Source organism: Equus asinus, chromosome 3 (assembly GCF_041296235.1).
Source record: "Equus asinus isolate D_3611 breed Donkey chromosome 3, EquAss-T2T_v2, whole genome shotgun sequence".
In the NCBI taxonomy this organism is placed as follows: Eukaryota; Metazoa; Chordata; class Mammalia; order Perissodactyla; family Equidae; genus Equus; species Equus asinus.
Genome location: NC_091792.1, coordinates 148,190,501 through 148,205,318, shown reverse-complemented (window position 1 = coordinate 148,205,318; position 14,818 = coordinate 148,190,501). Strand labels below are relative to the sequence as shown.

Below are 14,818 nucleotides of genomic sequence, written 5' to 3'. Positions count from 1 at the left end.
CTTACATGGACCGCCATACCAAAGCATGGGAAAATTAATTTGGCACTTGGCATTTATCTGGTATGGGAAAAATAAATTTAACCACCAAAACTTGAGTATTCTTCCTATTCAAATTTTAGACACAATCACATAAGCCATTGCTGAAACTATGCTTTTGCACTATTAGAGTTAAAGGTAAGGATTATTATCCGATTTTAAAAGACCCTATTCGTTTACACTTTAAAACAAATGGCTAAAATACAATAAAATCAGTAGATGTAAATCCATTTACCATTTTGCATTCAAAACTGTTAACTTACAGAAACCAAACTTTTTGTCTGCAAGAGGCACAGATTTGCTGAAGAGTAAACATGCAATAGTGCCATTGCTCTTACAGCCCACAGACTTTATAGGTTTAAAAATACAGAGAAAGAACTGATCAGCTCAAATTCTCATGAATGGAAACATGCTACTTGATAAACTATGATCAATTTTTGTATACATATATAACTTTGAAAGAGAGACACTTCTAAGAGATACCTTTGCCTTTTACCAATTTGCTTCGAGGTAGTTGGTATCCACCTGTTTGTTATACAACCGTTCATGGGTCAGGTCATCACAAAGCTTTACAACACTAGCCTTCTAAATCACAATGCATTATATATTAAAACTTTGTGCACAGAAATCAAACTGGGGACAATTACGTATATAAACTTAGGGTGTAAAAAATTCACAAAATACCCCTAAAAAGAGAACATCAAAATCCATTTGTACTGCAAAATTCCACAATGGTCCGGTGTAAAACATGTAAAAAAAATACAAAGAATATAATCAAAATGATTAATGCTAATGATTTAATATAAAGACATCACAGGACTAGAAATATTTCAAGATCAATTGATAAATGCTTATTGTTCAGCAGAAAGAATATTGACATACAAAATAAGGATAGTGCAAGAAGAACGGCAATCTATTTGTCTTCACTTTTGAGATTTTGGTTATGAACTGTACAGCTCGCTACAGATGCTGCTGTCAAATTCAGATTCCATTCAATGGGACGATTAAGGCACATCTTAATAGGGCTCAAAGGGCAACTTGCTGTATTCCCATCAGACAAATTCAGTTTCTCATCAGTTTTCATTTGTAGCATGCTGGAAAAAAAAGTGTAAAGCATTTTAGTTTCACTTTAATGTCAAATTACCACTCTTGCAAAAGAAAATTCAGTAGTTCTATTGTGTGGACCTCTAAAGAGAAGTAGATAGAGCATTTATTATCCTGAAAACACGAGGTTTTTTTCTTTCTTTTTAGCTTCTGCCTCCTTGCTTGATATATATGTAAGCCAAGTACTTGAAAGGTCAGATACCACTGGACAAAACCTTCACTGCTTACGTGGATTTCATCAGTATACATCGGAAAGGACATTTAACTACTGAGCCTGGCAGGATTCGACACTTTTAACTTGTCCTTTAACCTACCAGGATCAGAGCCACGTTGAGACGAGAAGGAATTAACCTTTGCTCAATGCCTGCCATGTTTTAGGCACATTCACATGCATCATCTCATTTAAATTTCACAACAACCAAGTAAGGTTGGTATATTTATCCTCACAATAAATGGTATGAGGAGTCTCAGAGAGTCAAATACAAAAATCCCTGAGGTTATACAGTCCTTGCTCTTTTCCTTTTCTACTGCTGAGAATGTTTAGAATCACAGAAAATTGAGTTGCTACTCAATTTTCCACTCCACATGTAATGCACATGTAATACTGTCTTAAATAATGTTAATGATAGTCAATTCACATCTTCAGATGTGAATCTTGTTTATAAATTATTGAATAGTTTGCTATACATTAGCTCACCTGACACTTAACTGATTGGTTGGACTACATCATTCCTAAGCTTTCTCCAACCTCAGGTCTGATTCTTCCTGTTAGTAAAGAGGGAAGGGAGCTGTGTAGTATTTAAGTGACTTGTTAAGAGTTGATAAATGGCAGCAGCATCCAGACTTTAATAGCACTTTCTCGATCCCTCCTTGCAATCTCAACCAACTGCCTCACTTGCCATTCAATAAGCCAGAGGTTTAACCTGTTAGACCATATTTTAACAGCAATCACGTTCTCACCGAGTTCTCTCCAGGCAAACAGTCCCAGTTCCACTGAATAATGTAGTTTCAACTTTTATCAATAGAAATGAGACAGAATGACAAACTACAAGGTAGCTTAAAAGAGTACTCATGAAAAATAGTAAATCAGTTTTAAAAAAAGCCAAAATCTAGACGTGACTAATAAATAGGGATATATTTAAAGTAAATCAAGGCCTGATAGGTGACAAAGAGATCCAAAATACAATATTCTCATTCATAGCAGAAATCTTAACTGATTTTTGAAAATATTTACACTGATTACTATTATTAGACTGATGGCCTCAAAGACCTCAAGTTTTTTTGTTTTTCAAGTTAGCAAAGCTCAAATAAACCAGTAATGTTTTTCTTTCCTCCAAGGACTGCTAATCTTTATAGTTTTATTATCTGTATTTTCAAAATAAATTTCGATGTACATCTCTGAGAAACTCTAAGGCAAGCTACAAAAAGAGTTCTATTAAAATCAAGATAGCTTGGTAGATAAGCATATCAAGTATCAAACTCCAAAAGAAGAAAACAGCAGCGTGGAGCAACAAATCGTGTCATAAAGATAATTTTGTGTTTTCTGTTTGCTATTTGATCAATAAAGGTGTGTTCATCAAAGAATAATACTTCAATAACGACATTATTGTTCTTTTCAATACTTTAAAGACTATTTTTTTAAGTTACTTTTCTGGAGTGTACTCCAAATTTGGGTATACAAACTTCAGGGGTGCACAAAACTACACACGCATGGGAAGAAAATACCAGTGTAAACATTAGTACTAATACACAGACTGACATGTTTAATATATACACTTAGGAACTAGTTGGTGTGCAAAATACTCAGAATAGAGGAAGACAGCTATCTTGAGAAGCGCTGGAACCAGAGGCATTAGGACAATAGACCCGGAAGGGGCCTTTCTAGACTCCCCCCAACCCCCCTTTTAAAGACACAGCGAAACTAAGGTATAGGAAAAGAAAAAACTGCTCCTTTTTAGAGTGTCCTAACCAGATTATGTGGACTAATATTAAGAACCTGGATGTCTAGTTAATCTAGTACTTAGCAGAGCACTTTTCAATTCCATTTTCCATACCAATCAAATTATTTAACATTTATTGAGTACCCACTAGAAAGCACTTTCGGGATACAAAGACAAGGAAGACACAGTCCACGTTTTCAAAGAATTTGCTATCTAGAGGAATCTTTAACAAATATTCCTTTAGATTTGGAAACAAAAGTTTTGACTAAACTAGTTGGTTTATCGTGAGGAATGTGTCATGCACATCTGGAGCGAGGGAAAGGTTAATAAATGCTCCTCAACTTTTCCTGATGGACTTCTTCTTTTTTAAAGATTGACACCTGAGCTAACAACTGTTGCCAATCTTTTTTTTTTTCTCCCCAAATCCCCTCAGCACATAGTTGTGTATTTTTAGTTGTGGGTCCTTCTAGTTGCGCCATGTGGGACGCCGCCTCAACGTGGCCTGATGAGCAGTGCCATGTCCGCGCCTGGGATCCGAACCAGCGAAACTCTGGGCTCCTGAAGCGGAGCGCGCGAATTAATCACTCGGCCACGTGGCCGGCCCCTGATGGACTTTTTAACGTGTTTTTTTTCTTTTGTATTTCTTAAAAATAGAGAAAATGTTTGCAAAATTAAAAAATAAATCACAGTAAAATGAACGTTATCCAGTGAAGAGTCTCTCACTGCTCCTTATTCCTCTTCTAGGAGCTTCTGCTGTTACCATTTCTTGTGTGTTCTTCCAGAGAGTCTCTTCACACCGCCATAGGCTCACAGATGTGTCTCAACTATCTCCTTTCCCCTACACAGTTCTGTATACTGTTCTGTATGTTGTTTTTAAAAATATACTTTGGAGATTGTTTCCTAACTGTATAACGAATACTTGATTCTTAACAGCTACACAGAATTCTACTCTATGGATAATCATAATTTACTTCACCAGTCTTCAACTGATAGACTGGGCTATTCCAATCTTTTGCTTAAAGTCCCATTGTATTGAATCATCTTCTCTGTGTTCTTTCCGGATGTGTGCAAGTTCATCTGTAGGGTTGATGTCTAGGAGTCGGATAGCTGGGTCAATGAGTGCTTTTACAATTTTGATAGGTATTACCAAAATGTCCTTCATAGACTGGGTGCCATTTTACACTCTGAACAATGTACGAGAATGTCTGTCTTCCCTCACACTCTTACCAATAACGTATGATGAAACTGAAGGATCTCTGAAAAAATGATGTTAAAAAACGGTATGCCACTGTTTAATTTGCATTTCTCTTATGAGGAAGGTTAAGCTTATTTTCATATGTTAGAAGCCATTTGTATTTCCTTTTCTGTGTTCTTTGCCAATTGAGATAAGCTTTTTCTTACTGACATGCGGTTACGATTCAATCCTTTGTTCTATATGATTTACAATCCCACTCTCTTCCCCACCCTGCCTAGTTCATTAGCTGTTTGTATCTGCTTATAGTGACTTTGTCATGAATCAATTCTAAATTTTATATCATTAAATTTATCAGTCTTTTATTTCATGGCTTCTCTGCTTTACATTATGATTAGAAAGCTGAAGAAGCAGCATTTCAATCATCTGATAAAATGGCTCTATACATCCAAATCCAAGATTCTAATGAAAACTCAGCCAATAGTGTACACAGTGGTACTCTTAACAGTAAAAAATTGGGGAAAAGAACGTAAAAACTTGGGGTCCAGTTCTGACAATATTAAAATCAGCCTTATGACCTTGGACAAGTGACCCTAGCCTCCTTCAGCCTCATTTTCCTCATCTATAAGAAAAAAAATTCAATGACATCTTCCTTGCTTACCTTGTACATTTCTGAGGATCTACGGAGAGCCAATTAACACACTGTAAAAATCACACAGAACTATAGACAAGTGCGAAGGTTTAATGTCACGTATCAGGGTGAAAGGGGCAAGAAGTGGGAAGAGGCCTTTGTCCTCAGTGAGGCCTCCTCCATCTGTCAAACGAGGAAGCCAGAGATGGGCGAGGGAGGAAGGAGGGCAAGAGGCGCCTGAAACGATGAGCCACACACTGAAGCCTGTTTCAGTACTTCAGTAATCTCATCCACCCAAGACAGAACCTTTCTCCACCATCTGAATGGAAGTTTATAGATTATGTGCATTTGGAAAGTGGAGACGATGAAAATCTTTTGTGGGTCTTGGAAATCCAAACAATCATCATTTGTGATTTAATGATTACGGATAATTCTTATTTTAACAAAAATAATTTTGAATATATCCAGCTCAATAATTTAACTTGTTTTACTTATTTTTTGGAGATATGTCATGGCCCATTTCTGTCAGACAATAAGCTTTAACGTAAGTTAGCCAATTTGCAAGAAACAATAAATTTTAGTGTGATCAAGGGCCTGAAAATTCCATTTATGCAACAATTGCTACATGCTCCGTACTATGCTAAGAGCCTTTTTTACATTACCTCATTCGACTCTAACCACCACCCAGTGGGGCTCAAAGAAGAAAATGACTCACCCAAGGTCACACAACTAGAAAGTTTAAGTCTTCGGGGCCTATGATCTCTCACCGAATCCTGCATACTAACTCTTGGGTTGTGATTCGGTCATGATTCTCCCTTCACGATAATATAGTCATTTATCTATTTCTTCAGAATACTTAACATATGAAAAGTATCTGGTCTACAGATTTCAGAAAGGAGGACATCCCGAAGGGCTAAAGCCATAACCCCATCCAGGAAATAAAGTATGAAGGTTCCTCATAATTAACTAATTAAGGAGCTGCTAGTCATATCTTTCAATTTCTCAAGATAAAAGAGGAAAGAGTACTAGGGTTTAGACTGACATGCTTTTGAGAGCATAAGAGTAATCCTTAGGTTAAGAGTTTCTGGGAACACAAGTTTATCTTTTCAAAGGGAGAAAGGAGTCAGCTACATGCAGGGATAAACTGAGCTCTCGTATGGGATTTGGAATTTGAACAGTTACTATTACGTACCTGAAGTCATCAAATTTGAACTCATCTATTTAACTCCAAATTCTGGTTGACCAGTTTATTTACCTCCAGAAACGGTGTCTTCTAATAATAGCTGTTACGGCTCCACGCCATCCCTGAGCCTGTCATCTCTACAACTCTATCCAAATAGGACAGTGTTGTCAAAGGCACACAACTCTCTCAGAGACCCTTCGTGAAGCAGACAAGTGTATTCCCATGTTTTTGATGTAGTAAGAAGTTACAAAAATGAAGTCACTGGTCTAGTGGACTCTAAACTTGATGGTTTCTAGGTTCCCGGAGGCCAGTAGAGAGGACCTTGCCACAATGCAAAGCGTTTCAGTTCTATGAGAGCTGGCATGTGTCCATCAGCCAGGTCCGCTGGTGACTGAAGTTAGAATTCACTCATTCTTCCCTCCAATTGTTAATCAATACCTATCTAGTCTATTATGAATATAAAAGAATGTGATGGTGTCTGCCTTCAAGGGTTCTGCAACTTGGTAAGGAGGCGTGGGGTAAAAAGTATTCATAAGTTACCGGAATAAAAAGCAGCATGCGATACACGTAAAATGAAAGACTAAGAGAATACAGAGAAGGGAACGATTCATCCCAGCAGTGAGGAGCTTGGGGGGAAAATGTGAAAGAGGTCTCCAAGGATGAGCGTTTCAGTAAATTGGGACAGAGGGAGGCTTCGCAGAGCCTGAGTTCTGATCCTGAATCAATCACTCACCTGCTGAGTGCACGTTCCTTAACCTTGAAGCTTCAATTGAACTGGAAGGTGAAGATAATGAGTAGCCACCTCTTAAGAGTAATGTGATTATTAAATGAGTTTATGCAAATGAAACACTTAGTATGCGGAATGCTGTAAAATGCCTAGCTGGGCACATAGTAAGGACTCAATAAATGTGAGTTAATGTTAGTACTATTAACAAAAATTAAAATCAAAAGGTACAAGTGTGGAGAGAAACTATGGCAGATATGTGTATAACTTGTTTCTGCAATGTGAACCATGAGTTTGTCCCTGTAATTGCAGACAGATAACAGTGCAACAGTTTAATCTTGAATCTCTGGACTCAAAGGGGGACAAATGTAACAGAGCCATAGGGTCCAGCCCGGTCAACGAGCTCTGCCAGCAGACCACGAGGTCTAACGTGTGAGTAAATCCTTTCTCTTGCTGGCAAACTCTGTAGGAGTTAGGGTGTATAGGTTTTTTGTTTTTCTTTTTAAAGATAATTATCTCAAGAGTGAAATTTCCCTTTGGTAGAATAGTGATAAATTTCAAGGCCTGGGGAGACTGTTAAGTGGGCGATTTTAAGTCAGACATTTTTTCCTGACTTGCTTTAGATTATCTGATGTGGTTATTTGGAAGAGCAGAAGAACCTGGTGGTTAAGAGCAAGACCCTGAAGTCTGATGGTCTTGGATTAGAAGCCTAGATTTGCAAGCTACTACAACCAATTTTAGGAAAATGACTCTTTAAATATAAAAATTAGCACACTGGTGCTTCGTATGTGCTTAACTAGTAAGCGATATTAAGATTATTAGAGCAACCCATAACAATCAGGAATTCATAAGAAACCTTGTAGAATGGAAAGAAGAGTTTCTACCGAGAAACAGGATATCCACCTGAATTTTTAGTTGAATAGAATAAAGGAAATTATTATAGTCAGATAAAGGGCACAAAACTAATTCTCTTCAGAAATCAATGAACACAGCTTGCACTGTGATGTAATTTGGAAGTGATCCTTGGCCACGTAGGGGCGGAAAGCCACTCCTTGAATTTCTCAACAGACCTGTCTATTAAATTAATTTGATAACTGTGCCTAAGGCAGTATCTTAAATATAATAGGTATTCAAATATCCAATAAATACATAAATGTGATTCAAATTCCTTTACGAAAATAAAATGGGAAATTTTAGTACTAAATTAATGTGAAATTAAAAGCAATTAACAAGTTGTTGATCTAAAATAATGCTAACCAGCTAACTATAAAAGATTGCAGAAGCTGACAAACTTAGAATGTTTTGGGACTCTGTTCCCATCTGCCTTCTCAGGAACTTAATCAATGATCCTCTCTTTTTTAAAAAAATACACCATCTATGGCAGATTAATTGCATTAGTAGCCCCAATTCTTCAGCCATCCCTGTATTCACTCTCTTTGCCCCATCATTTGGAATGTCTCCTCATTCTGCCTCACTCATGTGATTTGTTCTGGCCAATGGATTGCTAGCAAATATGATGCAAGCTGAAGATTGAGAAACTGCTTGGGCATTTATGCTCACTCTTACACCTCTGCATTTGCCATGAGAACATGCCTGGGCTGGCCTGCTGGATGGATGCTGAGAGACAAGAGGTAGCAGGGCTAAGCTGTCCCATCTGATAACCAGCTAACACCAAGACATGTGAAGGAGCCCCGCCAAGATCTAAAGAAACTCCTAGCCTTATCTGCCAATCACAGAGTGATTCATGAGTGAAATAAATGCTTATTTAACATAAGATAATGAGTTCTGGGGTGGTTTGTGATGTAGCATTGTCGTAGCTAAATATTGTTGTAGATAAATAATAGACCATCTCTTCCCAACTGGATCCTCACCGTAATGTTTCAACAAGTGCAAGGTCTCTCATTACTTAAAAAACAAGACTTCACTCAATCTTTCATGTTCCTCAAGTTAACATTGTTAGAGCTAGATTATTTTAATGAGTTACACTATACTTGCTATCACTGTTTTCCTACCTCTCATTCCTTAAGTTACTCCAATATGGTTTCCAGGCCTTTCACTCCATGAAAACAGCATTTACTAAAGTCACCAATGAACTGGTAAATCTAATGAATGATCTTTAGTTTTCAACTTTGTTGCCTTCCTAACAACATTCAACACTGTTCGCCATTTCCTCTGCTATGGTCTGAACTGTGTACCCCTCAGATTTATATGTTGAAGCCCTAACTCCCTATATTAAGAGATCCAGGGCCTTTAGGAGGTGATTAATGTGAAATGAGGTCACAGGGTGGGACAGTAATCTGACGGGGTGGGTATCCCTACGAGAGGAAAAGGAGACAGCAGAGAACAGGGAGATGGCCATCTGCCAGCCAGGAGGAGAGCCCTGACCAGAAACTGAACCCTCCAGACCTTGATCTTGGACTTTCCAGCCTCCACAACTACGAGAAAATAAGTTTCTGCTGTTTAAGCCATGCAGTCTATGGTATTTTGTTATGGCAGCCCGAGCAGAGGAAGAGATCCTATTTCTTGAAACTCACTTTTTTATGACTTTTTGAGACTAAACACAATACTGGCTTTCCTCTGCCTCTTCCTTCCACTGCATGTCATCCTACTCTACCTGGCTAATAAATGCTGAAATTTCTCAAGGCTGAGTCGCAGGCTTTCTTTTCTTCTTATTCTGTGATCTCTCTTTAGGGGTTCTCATCCATATTCAGTTTCAGTCATCAGCGATATCCTAGACATCTCAACTCCACCCACAGCTTATACATTCCTTCTTCAGGAAGGGTTTTCCTGAGTACTCAACCTAAAGTAGCTCCCCCTAGAAACTCCTAATGTCATCTAACTTCATTAACACAGAATTTACCACTGCCTTTTCTATTTCATTTTCTCCCCCGCTCACTAAAATACAAGCTTGATCAGAGTACAGATTCTTGTTGGTCTTGTTCAGCACATTATTTCCAGCACCTAACTTATTTAAACTGGATAAATATTTGTTAAAAGAATAAATCTGGGACTTCTGCTTCTGGCCATGATGAAGTCACAGGAACCAGATCACCCTCTCCCTTTAACCAACTTAGACAACAGAAAAAAATTTATGAAATAATGTTAAGACAATGGATGGCAGGAAGTACAGAATGACAGCGATCCCTGAAAGAAGGGAAACAAAGGAGATAAGTCCTAAAATTTGCTCTGGCTTACTGCCTGGGGAGTTTCCAGGCTACAGTATAGCGAGAGGATCCCAAGTAGAGCTTGGAAATCTTCCTAAGACGAGAAGACAGAGTTTGGAGGTGAAGGAGTCCAAGGCAACTAGAATCTGTGGGGCAGAGTACAGGAGAGAGAGCTGCACAGAGACAGAGAGAGCATGCTCCAGGGATGTGCACAGGGTCCCCCTTGAGTCTGTAGATAAATACTCATCAGTGCATGAATGTTTTCCCAAGGCTGAGAAAAGACCACTGAAAAGGACCAGGTGGGAAATCCCTAAAGGCCATGTAGAAACCTAGATATAACCTGTGTTCCCACCAGCAAGGATGGAAAGACCTCCTAAGACATGGGGCATTAAGTAGACTCCTGAGGTAGGTATTGCTGTTGCCTCACTGGTGGGGTAAAATTAGCCCTAGTGCAGGGTTCTCCACCTTGGCAACCATCGACACTTGGGGCCAGATGATTCTCTGTTGTGGGGGCCTGTCTTATTAGACATTGTAGAATGTTTAGCAGCATCGCTGGCCTCCACCTTCTAGGTGTGACCATCAAAAATGTCTCTGTACATTGCCAAATGTCCTCTGCAGGGCAAAATCATCCTCAGTTGAGAACCACTGTCCTAGACTAAAGGCTGTTCTGGCTCTGCCTAATAACAATGCTCAAAAAACAAGATTTGAAAGAATCAAAATGTTTCTTGATAAGTTAATGGTGTCCCAGAACAGAGCCCAAAAATGTTTCAGGTATTTGCACACAAAAAAAAATCCAACATAAAATTTACAATTTCTAGCTTCCAATCCAAAACTACCAGGCAAGCAAAAAACAGGAAAAATCCATAAGGAGAAAAATCAATCAATAGGAACTGATAAATAACAATGATTGTAAAATCAGCACACAAGGTTGTTAATGCAGATATTTTAAATTATTTCCTATATTTAAGAAGTTGAGGAAAGCAAGAACAAGAGGAGGAGAAATATGGTAGACACAAAGAAGACTAAACTTCAACTTCTGGAGGTGAAAATACAATTTATGAACTGAAAATTATCCTGGATGCTATTAACAGCAGATTAGACAATGCCAAAGAAAAGGGTAATGAACTTAAAAACACAGAAAAGTACAATCCAAAATGAAACAGAGAAAAAACTGACGAAAAACACAGTATCAGTGATCTGTGAAACAGAACACATGTGATTGGAATCCCAAAAGAAGAGAGAGGAGAGAGACAGAAATATATTTAAAGAAAATATGGTTGAAAAATTTCCAAATGTGATAAAAACTAAACTCACATATCCAAGTAGTTCATAAAACTCAAAGCAGAGAAAACATGGAGGCAACAATGCCAATTTCTAATCAAATTTTGATAACCAGTGATAAAGAGAAAACCTTACAAGCATCCAGAGGAAAAAAAGACACCTCGCATACAGAGTAGCAAATACAGGCATACCCTGGAGATATATTGTGAGTTTGGTTCCAGATCACTGCAGTAAAGCAAATATCACAATAAAGTGAGTCACACAAATTTTATGGTTTCCCCATGCATATAAAAGTTATGTTTACACTATACTGCAGTCTATTAAGTGTGAAATAGCATTAGGTCTAAAAAAACAATGTTCGTACCTTAAAAAATACTTTTGCTAAAAACCCATCATCTGAGCCTTCAGTGAGTTGTCATCTTTTTGCTGGGAGACGGTCTTGTAAAAAATGCAATATTAGGGCCAGCCCAGCGGCATAGTGGTTGAGTTTGTGTGCTCCACTTTGGTGGCCCAGGGTTTGCGGGTCTGGGTCCCAGGTGCGGACCTACACACCACTCAACAAGCAATGCTGTCGTGGCATCCCACATATAAAAATAGAGAAAGATGGGCACAGATGTTAGCTCAGGGACAATCTTTCTCAAGCAAAAAAAACAAAGCAATATCTGCAAAGTGCAGTAAAGTGAGGTAAGCCTGTGTAAGAATGACCGAGTCTTATCTCTAGAAACAATGAAAGCTAGAAGTCAGCAGAGCAACATTTTCAAAGTACTAGAAGAAAAATATAGTCAAATTTGAGTTCCATATCCAGCAAAAATATCTTTCGAAAAAAGTGAAATAAAGATGTTTTCAGACACAAAAAGGCAAGGCTAAGTGAATTAATCAACAGCAAATCTGCACGAGCTAAGAAATGCTAAAGGAAGTTATTCAGTCAGAAGGAAAATGATATCAGATGGAAATTTGGATCTGTACAAAAGAAGAAAGAGCACCAGAAATGGTAAATTCATGGGGAAAATACTTTTCCTACTTTAACAATCTCCTGAATGATAACTGTGTAAAGCAAAAATAGTATAACATGGAGCCAGGCTGGTAGCGTAGTGGTTAAATTTGCGCACTCTGCTTTGGCGGCCTGGGGTTCATGGGTTTGGATCCCGGGTGTGGACCTACACACCACTCATCAAGCCATGCTGTGGTGGCGCCCCACATATAAAACAGAGGAAGATTGGCACAGATGTTAGCTAAGTGACAATCTTCCTCACCAAAAAAAAAAAGGAACAACATACTGAGAGGATTATAACATTTACAGAAGTAAAATATATGACAATAGCACAATAGCTCAGAGGGAGGAAAAGGAAATGCACTGCTATGAATTTCTTAGACTATACATGAAGTGGTATAATATTACTTGAAGGTAGTCTCCGATAAGTTAATGATATATAGCGTAACCTTGACAAGAAGTAGTTATAAAAAAAAGTCAATTAAGAGACTAAATTTAATAATAAAATACACTCAACTGATCCAAAAGAAGGCAAGAGGGAAAAAAAGGAAGTAAATAACAGATGGGACAAACAGAAAACAGAAAGTTGGATGGCTACTATCAAAAAGATAAGAAATAACGAGTGTTGGCGAGGATGTGGAGAAAAGGAAACCCGTGTGCACAGTTGGTTTGAATGGAAATTAGTGCAGCCACTATGGAAAACAGTATGGCAGTTCTTTAAAAAATTAAGAATAGAACTACCGTATGATCCAGCAATTCCACTTCTGGGTACTTATCTGAAGACAATGAAAACACTAATTCAAAAAGATATCTGTACCCCCATGTTCACTGCAGCATTATCTACAATAGCCAAGATATGGAACCAATCTAAATGTCCACTGATGGATGGATGAATGGATAAAGAAAATGTGGTATGTATAGACAATGGAATATTATTCAGCCATAAGAAAGAAGGAAATCTGGCCATTTGCAACAACGTGGATGGACCTTGAGGGCCTTACGTTAAGTGAAATAAGTCAGACAGAGAAAGACATACACCATAAGATTTCACTTATATGTGGAATCTAAAAATAAAAGAGCTCATAGATACAGAGAACAGATTGGTAGTTGCCAGAGGGAGAGCAAAATGGGTGAAAGGAGTCAAAATGTACAAACTTCAAGTTATAAAATAAGTAAGTCATGGGGATGTAATGCACAGCACGGTCACTGGATTTAATAATATTACATTGCATATTTGAAAGTTGCTAAGAGAGTAGATCTTAGAAGTTCTCACCACAAGAAAAAAATTGTAACTGTGTGGTGATGGATGTTAACTAGACTTATTATGGTGATCATTTTGCAATATATACAAATATCAAATCATTATGTTGTACACCTGAAACTAATATAATGTTATATACGTCAATTATACCTCAATAAGAAAAAAAAAAGAAGATAGAAAGTTGGCTGATTGAAACCCAATCATATCATTCACATTAAATGGAAGTGGTATATTAAAAAGGTGAAGACTGTCAGATTGGATGAAAAAGTAAGCCTCAACAACTATATGTTGCCTAGAAGAAACCCAGTTTAAATATAAAAACACAAGTAGGTTAAAAATAAAAGTATGGGAAAAGATAAACCACGCTAACACTAGTGAAAAGTAAGCCGGAATGATACAGCGCATCAGACAAAATAGATTTCAGAGCAAGGAATATTTCCAGAGAGAAAGAGGTTCATTTCATACAATGAAGGAGTCACTTCATCAAATGTGCATAAAAATTCTAAATGTGTATGCACTTCATCATAGAGTTTTAAAATACATGAAACAAACCTCATAGAACTGAAAGGACAAATAGAAAAATCCAGAATCACAGTTGCAGATTTCAACACCCCCTCTTCAAGAACAGAACAAGCAGACTGAACCTCAGTAAGGATGTCAAAGAGTTGAACAGCACTATCTATCGATGTCCTTAACTGACATTTGCAGAACACTCCACCCCAACAGCAGCAGAATACACAGTGTTTTAAAGAACACACAAAACATTGATTAAGATAAATCTTGATAGACTCTGGATGATAAAACAAATCTCAGTAAATTCAAAAGGATTAACATCACACAAAGTATATTTTACAACCATGACAGAATTAAACTAGAAATCAGTAACAGAAAGATATCTGGAAAGTCCTCAAATATTTGGAAGCTAAACAACACACCTCTAAATAATCCATGGGTTAAACAAGAAATCACGAGGAAATTAGACAATATTTCTAATTTAATGAAAGTGAAAACACGGAAGAATAAGATTTGTGGGATATAGTTAGTGTTTAGAGGGAAATTACAACAGAATGATCATATTAGTAGAGAATTAATCTTCTTTCCTATCTCTACAACACTCTACACTCCACAGCAATGGTTCTCAAAGTGTGCTCCTGGACCAGCAACATAAGCATCACTTGGGCCCCACTCCACCTACTGAAACAGAGACTGGTTGGAGCCCAACCATCTCTTTTCAAACAAGCCCTCCCGCTGATTCTGATGCACACAGAAATTTGTCAATCACTGTTTTAAAGTAGCACAGTTCTCACTCGG

At 37.8% G+C, this 14,818-nt stretch overlaps 1 protein-coding gene across 17 annotated transcripts in view; it reads right to left on the bottom strand.

Annotated features, from left to right (window-relative positions):
• Nucleotides 1–816: 816 nt before the first annotated feature.
• The window catches only part of LCORL (ligand dependent nuclear receptor corepressor like), a 150,065-nt gene continuing 136,063 nt past the window's right edge, over nt 817–14,818 (bottom strand). For all 17 annotated transcript variants that reach the window (XM_044767775.2, XM_070506143.1, XM_070506144.1 and 14 more), the window contains one exon: nt 817–1,130. In XM_044767775.2, the coding sequence (XP_044623710.2) occupies nt 950–1,130 (181 nt within the window). In that variant the 3' untranslated portion in view covers nt 817–949. The remainder of the gene's footprint in view (nt 1,131–14,818) is intronic.